Below are 20,081 nucleotides of genomic sequence, written 5' to 3' on the forward strand. Positions count from 1 at the left end.
CCCAGTACCAGGCTTTTGGGATTAAAGAAACTCAAATTGTTCTCCTTCTCTATCTGGTCTGAAGAAACGGGCTCAGTAGTCTCTACCACATCAGAGATCCCAGAACTAACAGAAAAAGAGGCAATACAATCTTATCAGACAATAATCCTGCAGCCATCTTACCCTGGGAAATCACGTTCCCATAATTCTCCTGCCTGGTGTCCCTATTCAGATTCCTCCGAGCCAGGTTCTGACATCCCCATTCCTCCAGGATGAGAGACACGGCCATGTCCTCGATCTTCACCATTGCCTGAAATAACACGAGATCCCCACACTCAGTTCTCCCAAAGTCCAGGGACAGTCCCACTGCCCGAACCTGGAGTCAGGGACGGAGGTGACTGCAAACCTACAGGATGCTGGGAAAGAAAAGGTGACCACGCCAGGCTCTAGTGGACAGGTGGGAGTGGAGCTACTCTGTGGGCAGGGACATCAAGAGCCAGTGTCCTGGTGAAGACCGCTGAAAGAGCTCCAGGAAGAGGCAGATGTGAGGGACTCAGGAGGGCAGAGGGGCCCACAGCTCACCTGGGAATCTGCCGAGAACAGTGCAGATGCCATCGCCTGGTCTCTGGGACCCCCCTCGTGATGAGGGGCAGGAACGTGGGTGGCAGGGAGAGCTGAGGGAGGAGAAAGGAGCTGTGAGTGAAGCCAGCTCTGCCCTGGGCCTCCCTTCAAAGCAGGGCCCAGGGGCACCCTCTTTCCTGTACCAGCATGCCCAATGTTCAGTGTTTAACTACAGAACTGAGAACTACAGAGAATGGAAGAAAGAAAAGGCATGATCTGTGTCTTCCCAAGACCTCTGTTCTTAAGCAGGAGTAACAAGGAGTCATAAAAGGGCCCTTAAAATCACCTGGTCCAACTCCTTCATTTTAAAGAAGGGGAAACCGAGGCCCCGATAGGGTAAACAACTTGCGTAACATCATCCTGGTTAAGAGGGCAGAGCCAGAACTATAACCCGGGTTCCTACTCTCAGCCACAGAAGTAGGTAACACTCAGCCCACATTCAAGTCTGGCTCATAATTTAATTTTCTCCAGTCCAACAAACAGTATACCAGACTTCAGAATCCCATTCAGTTGTGGAAAATGCAACAGTTTTAAAAATCTTTAGTAGTAATATCTTGAAACACAGAGAAGGAAGGGGCTCTTCTTACTTCTGGGTAAGTTTCAGCCATTTTTTGTCCCTCTACTTTTCTCCCTCACTTAGCCACAGTTTTTGGATAAAACACACACATGGTTAGAATGTCAATGAGACATTTACAAATGTATAAGGGTCTGGGTTGACACTCATCTAATAAAAGACATCTACAATATAGGGTCACATTAACTGCGACGTGCAAGAAAAACTGGAAAAATTTTAAATGGCAAAATCAAAATCCTCCCTTGCCAAGTAATGTTAGATTTGAAAATGTTACTGGTGAACAGATGATGTTACTGTGCTGCAAAGATACTAGAAAAACTAATTTGAAACGGAATTAGTAAATCTTGTAACTATTTCAGAATATACAGCAATAATATAAGCTAAAGCAAAATGTAGAAAAAGATCAAGTACCTAGCACTTTAACCCGCTGAGAGTTAGGAAACGCTCTGGAAGATGAGCAGCACAAAGAGAAACTGAGAATAAGTGCATATGCCTCAATTCCTTCAAGAACTATTTATGATGTAACAACTGTATGTTCCAGGGTCTGGAAAGCTGTTACTCTGGTAACCTTGATTGAATCAGCCCTAATCTGGCACTTAAAACCACGAAGATCCTCCTCCGTTTCCTGACTTCACCTGGTGGAGTGTGGAGAGAGCTCACAAACCCTACGAGGACCTAACGGGACTGGGTGGACAGTGGTGGATAAACATCACAGCGCACTGGTTGGCTCACAAGGCTTTCTCCAGCTTACGAGCGCTGGCTATCCTGCAGAATGCACAGAAGACAATACTTCCTTAAGCTCTAATATTCCTATCCTGAATGTCATCATAAATAAACACACTGGTTAAGGACTGTGCCTTTGTCAACTCTTGCTGAACAACCATACTTTTAGCATGTTATTTTTTTTTCTTTTACTGATATTATAGGTATCAACTTTGATTTTAAAACTGGTTAAAAATATTGTTAGTATTTCCCTCAAAGGAAAAAAAATTCAACTGATTTTTATTTATATGACCCTGAAGTGATTTTTTTTGCCTCATTTTCCTCAACCAAAAACAAAATATTTTTTCCATCCTTTTCCCATTCTTTGGAATTTTTAAAAGTAACCTAGAAATAGAGTGATGTTACACAGTATTTTATACATTTTAAATAAAATGAATTGATAAATGATCCTTTTAAAGATAATTTATGACATACTAGGGTGTTGGCTATATTTCATCTCTTCCTAGGACTTTCCTGTAAAAAAAAAACCTGCTAGACATCCAGAATACTAACAATTCAACAAATAATATAATGTCCACCCAAGTTCATTATGCACATTTCACTTACCTCCTTGGTAACATTATTTAACTCCTGAAATTGGCCTGTAAGTTATATTTCCTCTGATATTTAGTAATAACAACAATAGAAATAAACATGTTTCTCTATTACAGGCATTTAGCAACACAGAGAGGGCACTCCCATCCTGAATAGTTTGCTTCTTTCCCCCCATGTGAAACCTTGCTTCTTACCCCGTGGTTGTAAGAGGCGGGGTTTCCGAGATGAATGCTTGAAATGGGACTGGGTGGCCTCATGAGGAAGGTCAAAGCTCGAGGACTCCTGTACTGGATCCAGAGGCACCATCCCCCTTGCGAGCATCTCAGGTCCATGAACTTGACCTGGGACCTGAGGACAAACAGGGTGGGCTTGTGGGTAAATCACTTTTTAAACAGGAATTTAAACAAGTGAAAAAAGACACTAAATATACCAGTGGCTGCAGGAAGGACAGGGCCAGAATACTTTTTAATATCCAAGCAGAAGAGGATCAAAGCACCACAAGGACTATTAATACGAACTTTAAGTCAGTAACTTTCTCTCTACTTCAGTCTCAAACTCCACGTGCTGCTCACACATGACAGGTTTCCCCTCTTCTTACCTGCTGTCCTGATAAATCCAGCTCCAGATCTTCCAGAAGGGTCACAGCCTCCTCTCCACTATCGGGACGGTATTCCTGCAGCCAGACTTGGAGCTCCTTGGGCAGAATGGAAAGGAACTGCTCCAGCACCAGCAGCTCCAGGATCTGCTCCTTGGTGTTTATCTCTGGTCGCAGCCACTGGTGACAAAGTTCCTTCAGTCGACTCAGGGCCTCTCGAGGCCCAAAAGTGTTCTGGTAACAGAAGTGCCTGAACCGCTGGCGGAAGATCTCCGGGTCGGGAGGAGGAGACTCCTGCAGACTGGCGTCCTGCCCCCACACATGCTCTTCCTCATCCTCCTCTTCGACCTTCACTATCACGATGCCGTCCTTCTCCTGGGCAGCATGGGGGGACAGACCGGTGGCTTCCCTTGACTCAGCAGTCATCATTCAGGCTCAGGGACCTGACTTGATCCAAACAGGGTCTGTGCTCTCCTTTCTGTCCTGGGAAATGTTTTCTGATATCTGTTTCTGTACTATTCCTGGAGGAGTGTTAAAAAAAAAAAAAAGTTATTGGTACCTTTATGAAAAGTGACCTGTGCTGTTAATATTTCATACAAGGCTACACCTCAAGGCATTAAAAATGCCTCTGGGGGCTTCCCTGATGGTGCAGTGGTTAAGAATCCGCCTGCCAACACAGGGGACATGGGTTCGAGCCCTGGTCTTGGAAGATCCCACGTGCCGTGGAGCAAATAAGCCCGTGCGCCATAACTACTGAGCCCGTGAGCTACAACTACTGAGGCCGTGTGCAACAACTGCTGAAGCCCGCGTACCTAAGAGCCTGTGATCCACAACAAGAGAAGCCACCGTGATGAGAAGCGCACAGCAACAAAGAGTAGCCCCCGCTCGCTGCAACTAGAGAAAGTCTGCGCACAGCAATAAAGATCCGACACAGCCAAAAAATAAATAAATTAATTAATTTAAAAAATGCCTCTGAATAGCAAAGGGGGAAAAAAAAGCCTCCAGAGCCACACTGTTTTCCCTGTCACTCTAGATATTAAGGTTTGCAAACAAACTTCCAACTGGCAAATTCCCCCCTCAGGGTGTTTGCCTGAGCACCGTCCCTCCAGGAGGAGGGCAGGCTATGACATCATGTGTTTACACGCTAAGCCCAGTGAGAGCGGAATGTTAGTGGGGTGCCAGGCACCCGCTTCAGCAGCACGCTAGCCATCTTACCCCCTCCCACAACACGCTTGGAGCACCATCTCACAGATGACGTGACTGCGGCTCGGACGACTCAAGTGATTTGCTCAGGAGCAGGAGGCTACCTACCTAGCAGTCAACACTCAAGCCAAACGTGAAGGCCAGGACTTACTAACCCACCATCTAGCTATTTCTATTATTTTTATAGGTGCCTTGGTCAGTACGAGATAATCCACTTTGGACAGAGAAAGAAAATATCAAAATGTCTATTTATATTTTAAAAGTGAGAAAAAATAAACCATATTTAATGTACAAATGGACACTACCAAACTCACTTGGTCTAAATGCTGAACTGCCACATGTCACACATGAGACAAGTGTGTGGGGGGGTGTGAGCAAAATGGGTCAAATGACACGAACTTCCAGTTATAAAATAAGTTAAGTCCTGGGGATGTAATGTACAGCATGGTGACTACAGTTAATAATAATACTGTACTGCATATTTGAAAGCTGCTGACAGTAGTTCTTAGAAATTCTCATCAAAAGAAAATAAAATGTAGGGGACTTTCCTGGGGGCAAAGTGGTTAAGAATCCGCCTGCCAAAGCAGGGGACACAGGTTCAAGCCCTGGTCTGGGAAGATCCCACGTGCCTTGGAGCAACCAAACCCGTGCGCCACAAATACTGAGCCTGCGCTCTAGAGCCCATGAGCCACAAATACTGAGCCTGTGTGCCACAACTACCGCAGCCTGTGTGCCACAACTACCGCAGCCTGTGCTCCTAGAGCCCGTGCTCCACAAGAGAAGCCACCGCAATGAGAAGTCTGTGCACCACACCGAAGAGTAGCCCCCGCTCGCTGTAACTAGAGGAAGCCTGTGTGCAGCAATGAAGACCCAACACAGCCAAAAATAAATAATAAAATAAAAAGAAAAATGAAAAAAAGAAAATGTAACTATGGTAACAGATGTTAACCAGACTTACTGTGGTGATCACTTTGGAATATACACAAACATTGAACCGTTATGTTGTACACCTGAAACCAATATAATGTTACATATCAATTACATCTCAAAAAAAAGACAGACAAGCAGCTTTAAAGATTCTTTCAGAGAAACTACAATTAGGGAAATACTAACGATGCAAATACACACAAACAAGAAAACTGCACAGCAATTTTTTTTTTTTTTTTTTTTTGCGGTACGCGGGCCTCTCACTGTTGTGGCCTCTCCCGTTGTGGAGCACAGGCTCCAGACGCGCAGGCTCAGCGGCCATGGCTCACGGGCCCAGCTGCTCCGCGGCATGTGGGATCTTCCCGGACCGGGGAACGAACCCGTGTCCCCTGCATCGACAGGCGGACTCTCAACCACTGCGCCACCAGGGAAGCCCTGCACAGCAATTTTTAACTCAGCCAGGTCAGAAGGTAAAAACAAATGTGGAACTAAATCAAACTTAAGAAGTCAACCGATAAGTGAGAAAGTAGCTGAATTTCAAGAACAAAAATTTAACATGGTTGGTGGATAGGATCAATCATGAGTTGATAAGCAGAGGCAACAATGTGTTGCTTCCATCTGAACTGACAAATCTTTGTGAAGCATCTTTTTTTTTCCACCTCTACGGCCATCAAAATTAAGCATCAAATTCAACTTTTACAGACAGAGCATCCAATTGTTCTATAACAAAGAGATAAGCCAAGAGTTTTAAACTAGCAAAGTATTTTTAATTACATGGCTCTCACTGAAAAATTATTAGTAATTTTGATGGAAAAAGGATCATGTACGTTGAAAGCACAAATTTTTTTCTAAAATAGCACAACTTAATGTATTTTTTTAATTATACAAAACACTGGTACATGTATATAATTTTTCTAAATAGTTTTTACTGACAGGAACGTGTGACCAGAAAAGTTTGGAGATGACTGTTCTAATCGCAAAGAATATGATTTTAATCTGAGATTTATCACAGGATTAGTTTTTTTTCCTCTTTCTTTGGTCCTTAATGAAAACCAGAAATCCTTATTAAAATAGCAGTCTATAATAACAATAAAGAATATTACATTCAAAAAGGCTTACTACATAAATGTAAAAACATTGTGGGAATTAAGTCATTTCTCCAATGATTTTTTTTTTTTTTTTTTTTTTTTTGCGGTACACGGGCCTCTCACTGTTGTGGAGCACAGGCTCTGGACGTGCAGGCTCAGCGGCCATGGCTCACGGACCCAGCTGCTCCGCAGCATGTGGGATCTTCCCGGACTGGGGCACGAACCCATGTCCCCTGCATCAGCAGGCGGACTCTCAACCACTGCGCCACCAGGGAAGCCCTCCAATGATTTTAAACTGGTAAAAGTCCTGTTGCAAACCATCTTCTAGCCCTTCCCATCCACTCCTTCAGACCTGTTTTGCACTCCACCCACCTTGCTGCAGGAAATATATTTTGTTTTTTAACTTCAGAGCAGCTTTACCTGGAAAGTCCTTACAGTTACGAGTATTCAATTTCCTAACCATTTCTGCAATCTACAGTATGCAGTGTCCTGCCAGACTGAGGGGAATAAAAAGATGAGAAGCACCATTCCTATTTTTACACAAATAATTACAGTACAAAGCAGATGTGCCAACAGTTCTAAGGAGGTTACAACCTGAGTGCTGGAGAAGCCCTGAGGAGTGACTGACAGCTACAAGGCAGCTTCCAGGAAACAGCCCCCCTGGAGCTGGGAACCAGAGAGGAAGAGGCAGCGAGTAGGGAGTCCAAGAGATCACTCCTTTGGCTAGCTTTCTCCCAGCTGGAGGCTAAATAATTCCTGTAAGGCTTAGTCTCTTTATTTCATTCTGAAAAGTGAAAAGCAAGACTATCTTTTCCAGCTATGCCTCCCAGAACTGTCTTCCACCGCCCTAATCCAGGCTCCACATCTCCTGCCGAGACTAGGGCCTTAGCTCCATACATTTTCTCTAGCATCCATTTCTCCCCTTTCTAATACGAATAACATACCAAGGTCAACTTAGTATTGCCAAAGTATGCTTCTAGGCATTCCCTCCTTCCCCTCAATTACTGTCAATGAATCCCTGACATCTACCAATTAGTGTTCAAACAACACACCCCACTCGACCTTTCCACTCCCACTACTTTCCTTAGTAGTGATCCCCTATGTTTCAGCCTACTGGGCCCATTAATGTTCCCCAAGCATAGGGCGTGACTTTGCATCTTCACCCCTTTGCTGGGACCAATCTCCCACCTTTATCCACCTCTACTGGCCAAATTTTCACTCACCCTTCAAGATGTACACTGTCTCCTGACATTCTGAATTAAATAAGATATCTTCCTCCTTTGAACACCCTTGGTACTTTCTCTGTTCCTATCTTAGGCACTTCTACTCTCCTTGTATTATCATTACTTGAGCTGCAGTTCCTATCTCCACCTCCCAGCTAAACCCCTCAAGAACAAGAACTTTTGTTTATTTATCTTCTAGGGAACTGGGGAGACTGTTGAACAGCACAGAAGAAATAAGAACAACTCAGCGGCTTCCCTGGTGGTCTAGTGGTTAAGACTCCACACTGCCAATGCAGGGGGCCCGGGTTCAATTCCTGGTCAGAGAACTAGATCCCACATGCCGCAACTAAGACCCAGCTCAGCCAAATAAATAAATAAATATTAAAAAAAAAAGGAAAAGGAAAAGAAAAAAGAACTCAAGCCATTACAGCGCCCCCTGCCGTCTTATTGCCTTTAGTGGCAATTAGTGATCAGACAGCCCAGGAACATCTCATCACTCAGGCATAGAATCTCACCTTCCTTGACTCCTCTCTCCTTACATGCATTCAGTCTCCAGGCACCAGGGAGAAGTAATTCTTTGTTCATACTTATTTTTCTGTCTAGCTCCATGGAGGCCAGCTTCCTCTCCTTGGTGCCCTGCCGTCATCCCCCCACAGTTCACCTCCCACCTTGCTCTCAGATCCTCTTCATAAAACTCTAGAGCCTTGCAGTCAATACTCCCCAGCACCTGGTCCCAGTTTCCCCATCAAGCTTCATTTCCCATGAATTTCTCTCCCTCCCCTGCCATGAACCTTTTCCATCCAGCAAAATGAGTCTACTCAGTACTTCCTAAATATGTCTTGTATTTTGAACACCATCCTTTTCTCCCATGATAATGCCTGGGATTTCCCTCCCAGTCTTCTCTGACTTTTCAAATCCTACTTATCCTTCAGAGCTAAGCTAAAATGCAACTTGCCCCTCATCTGTTCAAGAGGCCTCTCTCTAGTAGGCATTATAGGAAGAACCAATGTTAACTGAGTGCTTTCTATGTACCAGGCATTTCACACAACACCCTCAGGAGGTAGGTACCATTGTTGTCTCACTGTATAATGACAAAACTAAGGTTTACAGATGTTAAATAACATACCCAAGGTCACAGAGCAATTGAATGGCAGAGCGAGGATTTGAGATTAGGTCTGTGGGACCCCTCAGCTCAAGCTCCAACCATCATACCAAACTCATTCTGTCCCAACGTGTGGGGTAAGGAAGGGCTTCTGTGGACACACGGATTCTTTTGAAGAGGAAGGCCTACGAAGGATGACCACTCAGGAATGGGCCTCACCTGCCATCCAGTTTTCACTGGAGAGCTGCATGACTAAGGAGACACAGCAGGAGATGCAAGTGGGAATCATCTAAACTCTAACCAGGTGGGACCTTCAAAAGAGACAACTGAGCAGAGCTAGTGTGGCATCTAGTCTGGTGTCAGAAATCTCATTTATGAAAATTCTGTTCCATCTTAGGCATTTAAGGAGACTAAAGGAAAGGAATCTTAATTTGTGCCCACACCTTAGCCAGTTTTGAAGAGTAGGATGCTCCTTGGGTCAGTGGGACTCAACAGGAAGGGATTCTGAGGAGGAAGTGAGACCTAAAGGGACAGAGATGAGGGCACGGCCACAGTCCCTCTTCCCCCAATTTTGACAGGTACCCTCCCCCCCCAACATTTCTCTCCTCCTACTTTGGGCAGGAGAAAAGTCACAACAGCGGCGGAAGGGCTGGGTTTTATTTTAGGTTTCAGAGGATCTGCGCACACAATCTTTTCTCCTCTCTCTAAACTCTATGCCCTAATGGTCTCCACCAAGCATTTGCTATTCAAGTTCTTTCTTGGTAATCTAATTTTTCATGCCGTCTTCTTCGACTGGACTATTGTTAAGAGTATGCGTCTTTGTACCTCTTAGACCTACACTTAGTATGACCTCTTTGCAGGCACTAGTTTTTAAAAAATACTTGACTGAATGTTACTCTTTTTGGCGCATTCACATAGCATTCAAAGTTGCCCTCAAATTACAGGCGTGGAAGAGTTTCACTAAGCTGCATCACCACTTACCAGCTGATTTTAGGTTTAGTTACTCTAAGTACAGATGTTTCTTCTCTGGGTTAAAAAACAGTATTTGTCTCACAGAGCTGCTGTGAGGATTACAGGAGTTAACATATATGAAGCACTTCAAACAGTCTCTGGCATTTAGTAGGCACTAGAGAAGTGTTTTAAATTTTTTCAATAAACTTAAGAGATGTAACTATACTTTCCAATTTTCAGCCTGCTTAAAAGATTAAGCAACAGGAGAAATCCTGTAATAGTGAAAGTAGCACAGGGTGGAACACCTGAATTCTAGTCTCCCATGAATAAGAGTGAGTCCCTCCCTGGGTGAGTTATTTAACCTCTCTGACATCCAGTATCCTTATCTGTCAAATTGGGGCGGGGTGGGGGAGGGAACAGAGGAGCAGAAAACTACCTCTGGGGTCCCTTTGAGCTGAAAACCATTCTGACACACTATCCGATTTAGATAAGATTACCCCCAGTACCTGGTTCTCCCCGAAGGTAAATACGAAAGATTTTCTTACAAAAAAGGCTTGGAGTTACAAGCTCAGTTTATTCCAAAGGCTATTTTCTAAACAGGCCAGTATCTTTTCCAGGGCATAGTCTTCAAAGTTTAAACTGCCTCCCACCCATTTCTGAACAGAGCTCTAAGATGTTTTAAAACATGAAAAAGCTACCTTTAAAAGACAACTAGCTACCCAAAGAATACTGATACTCAGAATGAAAAGGTAACATTTAACATAACACTCATCTGTATTTAGATACAATATAAAGTTAGGAAAAATTTAAATGCTTAGATCAAGTAGGGAATCAGCAAAAGACTATGATATTAAGTAGCTAGCTTCCCTGTTTGTATTTTAAGATTGGTGAAAACTGCCTGAAATAATGAACAAGTATCGTGCATAGTAATTCAGAGACAATACAAACTTGGAGAAACATTCTGGGGCAAATGATCATTATGGTTCCCTAAGTAATAAATCTATTTCTCCACACGTGGCTGGCAAATACAGTAACAGGGCTTTGTTGACTGGTTACAATGAATCCTCCACAATTCAATTCGACAACTATTTACTGACCACCTCCAATCCGCCTAGCAATAGTCTGTACAATAAATGCTTTCTTTGGTCCCAGGCCATGTAACAGCTGCTCTCTATAATGAAAGTATCTTATTGAGTACTGGAGGCACTGCAAGAAACGGAGGGCAGGGGGTCAGTGTCAGGCTGAACTGTAGCTGAATTTTTCAATTACATTGACCAAATTATCTCAAAGTTGGAAGGGCCTTTGGAGAAAACCTAGTTAATTTGATTGATGACAAAACTGAGAGTTGGCGGAAGTGTCTTATCTTATCCAAGGTCACTCAGTTAATCAGTCTCCTAACGGCCCCGCGCAATTTCCACAAATTCCTTTCACTCTTCACCCCTTCCAAGTCAGGCAGAATAACTACTACCCAGAAGGGGAAAATCCACCTCATCTACCGGACAGCTCGTTTTCAAAAGCCTTCGAAATAGTCCATAAAGCTGAGAGTGGGATGTACATATAACCTCTACTAGACCCGAATCATTTCTTTACCCACTCTGACTAGGTTTCAAAAGCTCTTTAATCACCGCTCGGGGGTGGGGGTGGGGTGCGGAGAAGCAGGTGATCTGGAAACACGTATGCGGCACCTTGAAACGTCCATTTCTCTCAGCCTTCCGCATTTTTCACCTCGAGGTCCTGCAAGGACCCCGAAAAAAAAAAATCTCTCACTGGAATCAAAGCAAATGGCGACGAAAACAGAGCAGAACATTCAGACAGGGGTCGGTTCGCTCGCGACCCGGTTCTCAGAAACGTCAAGCGACGATGACGACACTGCAGGAGAGGGGCCCGGAAGGGGCCCGCAGACGGCCTCCCAGGACCCCCGGCCAAGGACCGTCGACCCCTCCCCGCCTGGGCCCGCGGTGGGGAGGGGACGGCCTGGCCTGGGGCGGGGACGCTGGCGCGGACTCGCTTCACGCTGCGCCCCGGCCGCCCGGAGGGGACCCCGGGGCCTCAGTTGCAGAGCCCACCCCCACGCACACACCCCTGCGGCCCCGCCCGACCCCCCCAGAGGCCGGCCCCACCTCTCACCGTGAGCCCCGGGAGCGGCCTAGGGGCGCTGGGCGAGCAAGGGGAGCTGACTCTGGGGCTCAGGCCGGCCGAAGGGCGCCGCGCACGGATCTAGGCCCTCTTGACGCCTCGACACAGACACAATGAGTCACAAAGGCCGGAAGTGTGTCAGCACCTCGTCTTCCGGGACTGCGCCGCGCTTCCGGGTCCTCTCTAGGAGCGCGGGAGGTTTTGGAATCTCGGTTCCCGAACGCTGGACCAGTCCCGTGCCCTGCCGTGGTCCTATCTCCCGCTTTGGGGTCTCCGCCCTCAGCCTGTGCGCCCCGTGTGAAGGCTGGGAACGAAGGAGAAGGGATTCAGGCCTTTCGAGATACAAACAGACTGTCCAGTTCTGACACCAGTCCATCTGATAATTCGATTTCTCCTTTTTCATCTCTGGCAGTCCTTGTAGTAATTATAGTTATTACCAAGCAATAATAATACTTAATAATTGTATGTCTGTGGCAGAGGAGCTGAAAGAAGGGTGTACACAGAGGAAGGTCAAAGTGAAGCCAGCGGTGGCTGGTTTCACAAAACTGCCGTGGTAGTTTCTCTCGGGCCCTGAAGATGTCTGACAATTGAGTGGGTGGTATTTTTAAATATTTGGCGTGTGGATGAAGGACGTCTTTCTACAACCAAGCTAGTTACAGGTTCTATGTTCTGCTCATGTGAGATATGCTATTATAGCGATTTGAAAGAAGTTTTCAGAATAATAACAGACACTTATGCCTTCAAGGTGCTTTCACAACCTACAACAATTATGGCCTTCACCTGGCAAGATAAAGCAGAAATAATACTCTGCCTGCTGAACAAGGGTGACCACAGGCTTTAATGATTGTGACTTTGCTGTATATTCCAAGGCAAGTTTGGGGGAGAGTCTGAACTTAATAGCTTGGTTGCATGACTCCTATTGCTTGGAAGAGATTACTTTTTAAAAAATATTTGAAAACTAAAAGGCAATTACAGTATCATTAAATGAAAATTGCAAAATGGAGAAAAATAATCAGCTGTAATCCCTCCATCGTAACCCAACTATGATGGTTTTAATGTATCCCTTTCCTATCTGTTTTCATATGTATATGTTTTTATTATTTTAAACATGGTTCAAAACTATGATTGTATTGGATATGTGGCTGGTGTACTTGAAGCACCTGCCACATTCATATTGTGTGGCCACTTTTTGGACCAGAGCTGATGGGAACAGTTTTGGGCACTTGATGGAAGCACAGCTTATATGCTGAGGTGGTCTGGTCTGAGAGCTCTGATGAATGCGACAGTAGGGAACTAAAGCAACTAGATCTCCTTTCTTGGGGAGTTCAAATGTGAGACACACAGAAAACTGGGGCCAAGCAGAAATCAGTCAGCAGAAGGCATTAGGTGACAGAAGCCACAAAGCCGTGAGTGTCATGGGTAAGCAGTGGTTTCAGTAGAGAAAACTCAACTGAGCTATAGAAACAAAGACCAAGAGGGTCTGATGCACCACATGGCAGGGCTCACGGAAGGGAGCCCAGCCACCTAGTGCTGAGAACCCACAGCATAAGGAGGTGACAGCCTGAATAACTCTCAGGTCCCAAAGTTTTATTCTCTGCACCGCTTGACTTTGCTGCAGATGCTCTTGTATCCTGTCTCCCTACTTCCCCGTGTGTCCGTGTGTCCTTAGAATAAATCCCTCGCCAACAAAAGAGTCTCAGTTTGTTCCTTGCCACAAAGAAAAGCCCGATATGGTTGATGTGAAATAATGCATGCTACTTAAAAAAGCTTAATATCATATCATTAACATTGAAAATTTTGCTACACAGAATGGATAAGTATCATTTTAATAGCTGTATAGTATTCTGTCAAGCAGCTGTACCATTAATTATTTAATAATTCCTGTATTTCTAGACATGCTGAATACTTCAAAAGTTTCGCTACGTTAAGAAATATTTAAATGAAGATCTCTGTGCAGATGTCTTTTGGATTATTTAAATAAGACAGATTCTGACAAGCAAGTTTACTGAGTTAAAAAAAATGTGTATATATATACATATATATGTATGTATATATTACCCTTATTTACAATTGCCAAGATATGGAAGCAACCTAAGAGTCCATCAACAGATGAATGGATTACGAAGATGTGGTGTGTGTATACAATGGAATATTACTCAGGCATAAAAAAGAATGAAATTTTTCCATTTGCAACAATGTGGATGGACTTGGAGGGTATTATGCTAAGTGAAATAGGTCAGACAGAGAAAGACAAATACCGTATGATAGCACTTATATATGGAATAATAAAATTTTTTTGAAAAGTGACATAGCACTGGTCTTCGAGAAGTTTAAAGTCTGGTGGGGATATTAGATCAATGCATGGGCCACCAAAATACAAAGTGAAATGATGCATATATCCAGAGCCATATAAACACACTTCTCTGTCCTGACTGCAGGTTTCCCAGGGCAGAATTAAGGGATCTGTGGGGCCCCTCTTCCAAGGGTTACTCTCTAGTAGTAGAAAAAGGGGTTGTCTCTTGCATAGCACAGGGAACTCTACTCTGTACTCTGTAATGACCTATAGGGAATAGAATCTAAAAAAGAGTGGATATATGTATATGTATAACAGAATCACTTTGCTGTACACCTGAAACTAACACAACATTGTAAATCAACTATACTCCAATAAAAATTAATTTAAAAAAAAAGAAAAAGGGGTTGTCTCAAGCCTGCTCCAAGGTCAGCTGTGACAAGGTCAGCTGTGACAAGGTCAGCTTCTCCTCCTGCTGCCCCTAAGTGCCACTGCCTGCTGTTGTCTACTCTGAGTCCCCTGGCTTGGAAAGGCCTCTTCTTCAGTTCCTGGACTTATGAAAGGTCCATAACACAAGATTGTTGTGCACCTGTGCCAGCGAGGCTGTGAGCAGGGCAGGGCGGGGTGGAAGGGGCCGGGCCAGGGAAGGAGCAGTCCCCACGTGAGGACCTTTCTCAGGTCAGCCACCTCTGTGCTGACTGAGGGCCTGGCCCTCACGCCTCCCCCCTCTGTCCCACTGTGTGTGGCCTCTGGCCTTCCCACCTGTCCCCTCTTGCTTCCTGTGGCTCCACAGAGAGACCACCACCGGCAGCCAGCCTGCTATCTGGCCCTCGTCAGCGCATCTGGGTGCAGTGGCTCTGTCCCTGAGCTGGGCTTTCCCCCAGCATGGTCGCCCCCCTCACCTGCTCCATTACCTCTGATATGCTGTGCAAACATATTTCTGGATAAAATGCTGGGACGAAAAAAGATTGTTGTGCACAATAGATTTAATCCTCAGTTTCTGAATCAATGAGGAAGATGATAACATGCAGATTGGAATCAAACTCAAGGTGAATATTCAACATTTGCAACCACTGCAGCCATCAGGAATTTATACCTGCCCAGGTCGCTCATGCTTAGCCCTCCCCCTGCACCCAAGCTCTCTGCTTTACCCAAATCTTCCCTCTCATCTTCTTCCTTCTAGGATTTTAACAATCTCTTGGAGCTTTTATTCTATTGAACATCGATGTCTCTTTATGTACGTCCATCCACCCCACCCCCAAGTGCCCACAGGGGCCAGGCAGCCAGTGGCTGGGATAAATTTAATTGTTACCTGAGCTTGAAGTGGGACTGTGGGTGGCTGTCCATCTGTTGAGCACAGGCCCTGGCCGAGGGAGACACTCACCCTTCAGGCTATTGTTGCCAAACCAGGTGTGGACTCAGAATTTCCAGAAAGGCTAATTCTTCCAAGGAGAAAAGAGAAATGGGATTTTTAGATGAAGTCTCTCAATTTTTACTTGGTACTCAGCAAACAAACGAGGGGCACACTGGCACTGGGCATGCACACAATACACCCCCTCTGAGTTGGGCGCAGAGAGATTTGCAGGTGGCCTTGTGTGCTACCTCTCGTCTAAAGAGCCCCAGGGCGAGGAACCTTCCCTTTCTTATACAATTCCCTTCCAGGCGTTTTCCTAAACAGCGAGCCATCCGCATGTGAAGTGAATGCTGATCCTCCACCAACAATATGGAAGCACTATTGCAATTCCTTCCCTTTAAAAAAATAGTCTTTTGGGGCTTCCCTGGTGGCGCAGTGGTTGAGGGTGCACCTGCCGATGCAGGGGGCACGGGTTCGTGCCCCGGTCCGGGAGGATCCCACGTATCCCTTAGTCTTTTTCTTTGCACTGCACGAGGAAATTGTACATCCTGGAGGTGGGTGGGCCCTCTGGGAGAAGGATGAGGGATGTAGCTGATTGTTTTGTTTTTTTTTTAACATCTTTATTGGAGTGTAATTGCTTTACAATGGTGTGTTAGTTTCTGCTGTATAACAAAGTGAATCAGCTATACTCTACATATATCCCCATGTCCCCTCCCTCTTGTGTCTCCCTCCCACCCTCCCTATCCCATCCCTCTAGGTGGTCACAAAGCACCCGCTGATCTCCCTGTGCTATTTGGCTGCACTGGGTCTTCGTTGCTGCGCGCGAGCTTCCTCTAGTTGCGGCGAGAGCGAGGGCTACTCTTCATTGCGGTGCGCGGGCTTCTCATTGTGGTGGCTTCTCTTATTGTGGCGCACAGGCTCTAGGTGTACGGGCTTCAGTATTTGTGGCATGTGGGCTCAGTAGTTGTGGCTCGCGGGCCCTAGAGCGTAGGCTCAGTTGTTGTGGTGCACGGGCTTCGTTGCTTCACTGCCTGTGGGATCTTCACGGACCAGGGCTCAAACCCACGTCCCCTGTATTGGCAGGCGGATTCTTAACCACTGCACCACCAGTGAAGTCCTGCAAAGTCCTTCTCACCATGAAAGATAACATATTCACAGGTTTCGGGATTACGGCATAGATATTTTTTGGGGGGGGGATCGTTCTGCCCACCAAAATTTCCTGGGGGAAGAATTCTTCAAACTCACCCTGCAGGCTGTCCGTCCAGCTCCCAAGTCCTGGGCACATACGGACCTGCATCCCCAGGCCATTGCTTCACCATCAACTGTCAGCTTGCCATCACCACCTTCAAAGATGTTGCTGCTGCCACTACCCCCAAAGCAAATGACACCAGAATCACCTGCTGGCAAAGCAGTCTGGAAAGTGTAATTTGCACGGTCCTAGCTTCTTCCATAAAGAGTGGGAGCCAGAAGGGAGAGAATCAAGCTGGGAGCTGAGAGCAGACAGGAAGAGTCCACTGCACTCATTCTCACTGTTCATCAAGATTTAACTTCCATGTGGCAGTAGCAACAACAAAACACATTATACTTTCACTTAAGTTGTTGCAATGATTTCTCATACACATGAAATGCTTTTGTGCCTTTCCACAAATCCCCATCAGTCACTTATTCACCATTGGGTGTTAATGTCTTGTTCGGTTCCAATCTCACCTGTATAGTCTGTAACCTAAAATCTAAATTGTAAGTTAACCATTTCTGATGTAAAATTAGTAACACTCTTTATATAAAATAATAGGAGAAACAGAAGAAAAAGGACAGATTAGTGAATACATAAAAATATATAAATACATATATAACTATATACTATAAATAAGGAAGAAAATATTCGTAGTTGCTACAGGTCTTACTTCTGTAACTCACTGCACAGTTGTGTTTGGGGGCTTTTTAATAACCTCTCTAAGCCTTCATATGTAAAATAATGATAATTAATAACTGATCATTATTGATAATGATTGACAAGGGTGATAATGATACTAACCTCATAAAGTCTTTGTGAGCATTAAATGACATAATGTATAAATAATGTATTAAATGCATAGCAAAATGCTTGGTACACAGTTAATACTCAAGACCTGTTACCTATCATTATTATTGTTATTCTTATCATAATCTGAATCAGAAGAGGAAATAATGGAGCTTACATCCACACGGGGGAAAAGATGCAAGTAAATAATCAAGATAGTTTCATAGTGGTGCTGTGAAAAAAGCAAAACAATTTTGTGCATACTCACTAAAGGCATCTCTGATGATTTCTTAAGGACAGATTCTAAGAAATGAGATTGCTGGTCCCCCAAATAGTCAGAGGGTCTATATGAAATAGTGCTGGTAGCTCCAAGGTTCTAGACCTGTTGGCAGACAAACTCAGCTAATGAGATCAGGTGGCATCACTCTGAAAGAACTCAAAGGTAAGAGCTGAGAGTACCACTCAGTGTAATGGTTTACCATTACAAAGAGATGCTGTGCTTACAGACTGACAGGCTGCCCTGAACAACAAAAGTTTCTGTAGGGCACTCTGGAAACTGAAGGCTCCCAAGTTTGACCTCCAGGCTGTGAAAGCTGGTGGAGTTGATACTGAAGGGGTGCCTCCCTGAAGGCGTTGGTGACACCAGGCACTAGGGACCCTGGGGGTATTTCATTGTGAGTTCCTCAGCGTTCTCTCTGCAGGGGCTTGTTGAGCCCTGGGTTTATAGTGAGAATCTGTGTTTGATTCAGTCTTGTACCAGGAACATTAAGAAGTTAGAGTCACTATAAACCAAATTTAGCTAGACATCTTTGGGGTCACTGACATAGTGTGATTTCAGACCACAAACCTTGCAGAGGGTGGTCTTGTGGTTGGGAAGTTTCCAAGGCCCGAAGAGCCACATTCCTATCATCCTCTTCCTTGGTGTGGATCTTATTCTTACTCACCCCTCAGAGTGTTGTCCTTTGAGGTTCCTAGCTTTAGGCAGAGGCCTCAGGTCCCCAGCTTTGTCTCCCATTGTGTCACGTGTGGCCTGTCAAAACCCACGCTCTGGACACCAGAGGTGAGCAGACACTTCAGGGAAAAGTCTCTCACGGGTGTGCTTATCTCTCTGGACTGTCCTTTCTGGCCTCCAGGGAATTCCCTTACTTTCCAACCGGCTCTTTCACATACAGTATTAATAAAAGATGCCTTTTTCATGGAACCCATCATTTTTCGGTATGCTCTATGGGGAGAGTTTCTCTAATCATCTTAGCTGCTCTATGGCCAGAAGTAGAAGTCCAGGAGGATATTATATGTAAGACTTGTAAGTCTGAAAAATTATAGGTGGCATGGCTGGAGTAAAATAGGCTTAATCATTAAATCTTGGAACACTAGAATGAAGACGCTCGTGCAAAGTACAAAGGACACGTACCTGGAGATACTGCTTTGCAGAGAAGATAGTGATTTTGTGGATCTTATTCCTGGGGGACAGGCTGGAAAAACGTGGCCCTCCATGACTGTTTGCTATATAAATGGAAGGCAGGTAAGGGCAGAGTTGGATGGAATTTTTAGTTGGTTGAATAACCAGACCCAAGTTCTATTAACAAATTCATATCAACTTTAAATGGAGTCTCCAGAGACTGCTACCACTGGGCTCCGTACTGCTATTCCCATTCAACAGGATCCTCTTATATGTGCTTTATATGACCTGTTTCCTCTTTTATCAGTGTCATACTCAAGAATGTTGGTGTCATAAAGTTGGATTAGCGCGTGATCCTAAGCTAACGGTGTTAACTAATGTGTTGAAGGTAGAAAAGCAATTTCTGTCCCTCCTCCCCCGACCCCAATCCACAGACAGGGAATGGATGAGTTAAAATATAACAGGGCCAAGTGTTCTGCTTGTAGGGGGAAAAGTCTACAAAACATCCCTGTGGCTACCATCCAAGATGGAACATCAGTCTGGAAAAAACAAGTATAGAAGGCCCAGAAGTGAAAGATGTGGCTTTTTGACAGTAATGTTAGTGAACAAGGCCTGGGTTTCTTTACGGACTGTAAGCTCAAGGTGAGCCAAGTGTGAGTCAATCAAAGTTAAATAAATCTTAGGCTCCGTGAGCAGCAGCAGAGAGTCCAATGAAGTGAGAGGCATGTCTTCCTCCACAAGTGGTCAGGCAACTAACTGGTTGCAGGGCTTCGTCTCTGGGCACTGGAACTAACCAGAGTGCACGGAGGGGAGAGGTAGCCACATGGGGAAGGAGCAAGGGAAGATCCCTGCTCAGTAAGAAGAGCAGGGTCTGCTTAGGCTGAAGAGGGGGCTTAGCTGGGAGCCTGTGTTAGTCTGCAGTGGCCGCCATCACAATATATTGTCTTAACATCTGGAGGCTTGGTTCCTTCTGAGGCCTCCCTCCTTGGTTTGCAGATGGCCTTCTCCCTGTGTCCTCACTGGTCTTCCCTCTGTGTGTTTGTGTCCTAATCTCCTCTTCTTTTAAGGACACCAGTCCTACTGGATTAGGGCCCGCCCCAGGGACCTCATTTAAATTTTTTTTTTAAAGTTACCATCTTAATCATTATTTTAAAATAAATTTATTTATTTATTTAATTTTGGCTGCATTGGGTCTTCGTTGTGGTGCACGGGCTTCTCACTGCAGTGGCTTCTCCTGTTGAGGAGCACGGGGCTCTAGGTGGACAGGCTTCAGTAGTTGTGGCTCGCAAGCTCTAAAGC

The 20,081-nt window shown here is 45.0% G+C and overlaps 1 protein-coding gene across 5 annotated transcripts in view; it reads right to left on the minus strand.

The window, feature by feature from the left end:
- ZKSCAN1 (zinc finger with KRAB and SCAN domains 1) overlaps window positions 1–11,818 on the minus strand; it is a 29,327-nt gene extending 17,509 nt beyond the window's left edge. For 3 of the 5 annotated variants that reach the window (XR_009535399.1, XM_060123478.1, XM_060123475.1), the window contains exons 1-6: window positions 11,701–11,807; window positions 10,678–10,786; window positions 3,090–3,607; window positions 2,686–2,839; window positions 562–653; window positions 163–289 (exon numbers count right to left, since the gene is read on the minus strand). Coding sequence is in view for 4 of the 5 variants with exons in the window: in XM_060123478.1 (XP_059979461.1) it covers window positions 163–289; window positions 562–653; window positions 2,686–2,839; window positions 3,090–3,515 (799 nt within the window). In the remaining variant the exon portion in view is untranslated. Of the gene's footprint in view, window positions 1–162; window positions 290–561; window positions 654–2,685; window positions 2,840–3,089; window positions 3,608–10,677; window positions 10,787–11,700 lie in introns of all 5 variants that reach the window. The other 2 variants (XM_060123477.1, XM_060123476.1) reach the window with 2 other exon arrangements.
- Between the last annotated feature and the right edge of the window lie 8,263 nt (window positions 11,819–20,081).

The sequence above is a fragment of the Lagenorhynchus albirostris genome, chromosome 15 (assembly GCF_949774975.1).
Source record: "Lagenorhynchus albirostris chromosome 15, mLagAlb1.1, whole genome shotgun sequence".
Lineage (NCBI taxonomy): Eukaryota > Metazoa > Chordata > Mammalia > Artiodactyla > Delphinidae > Lagenorhynchus > Lagenorhynchus albirostris.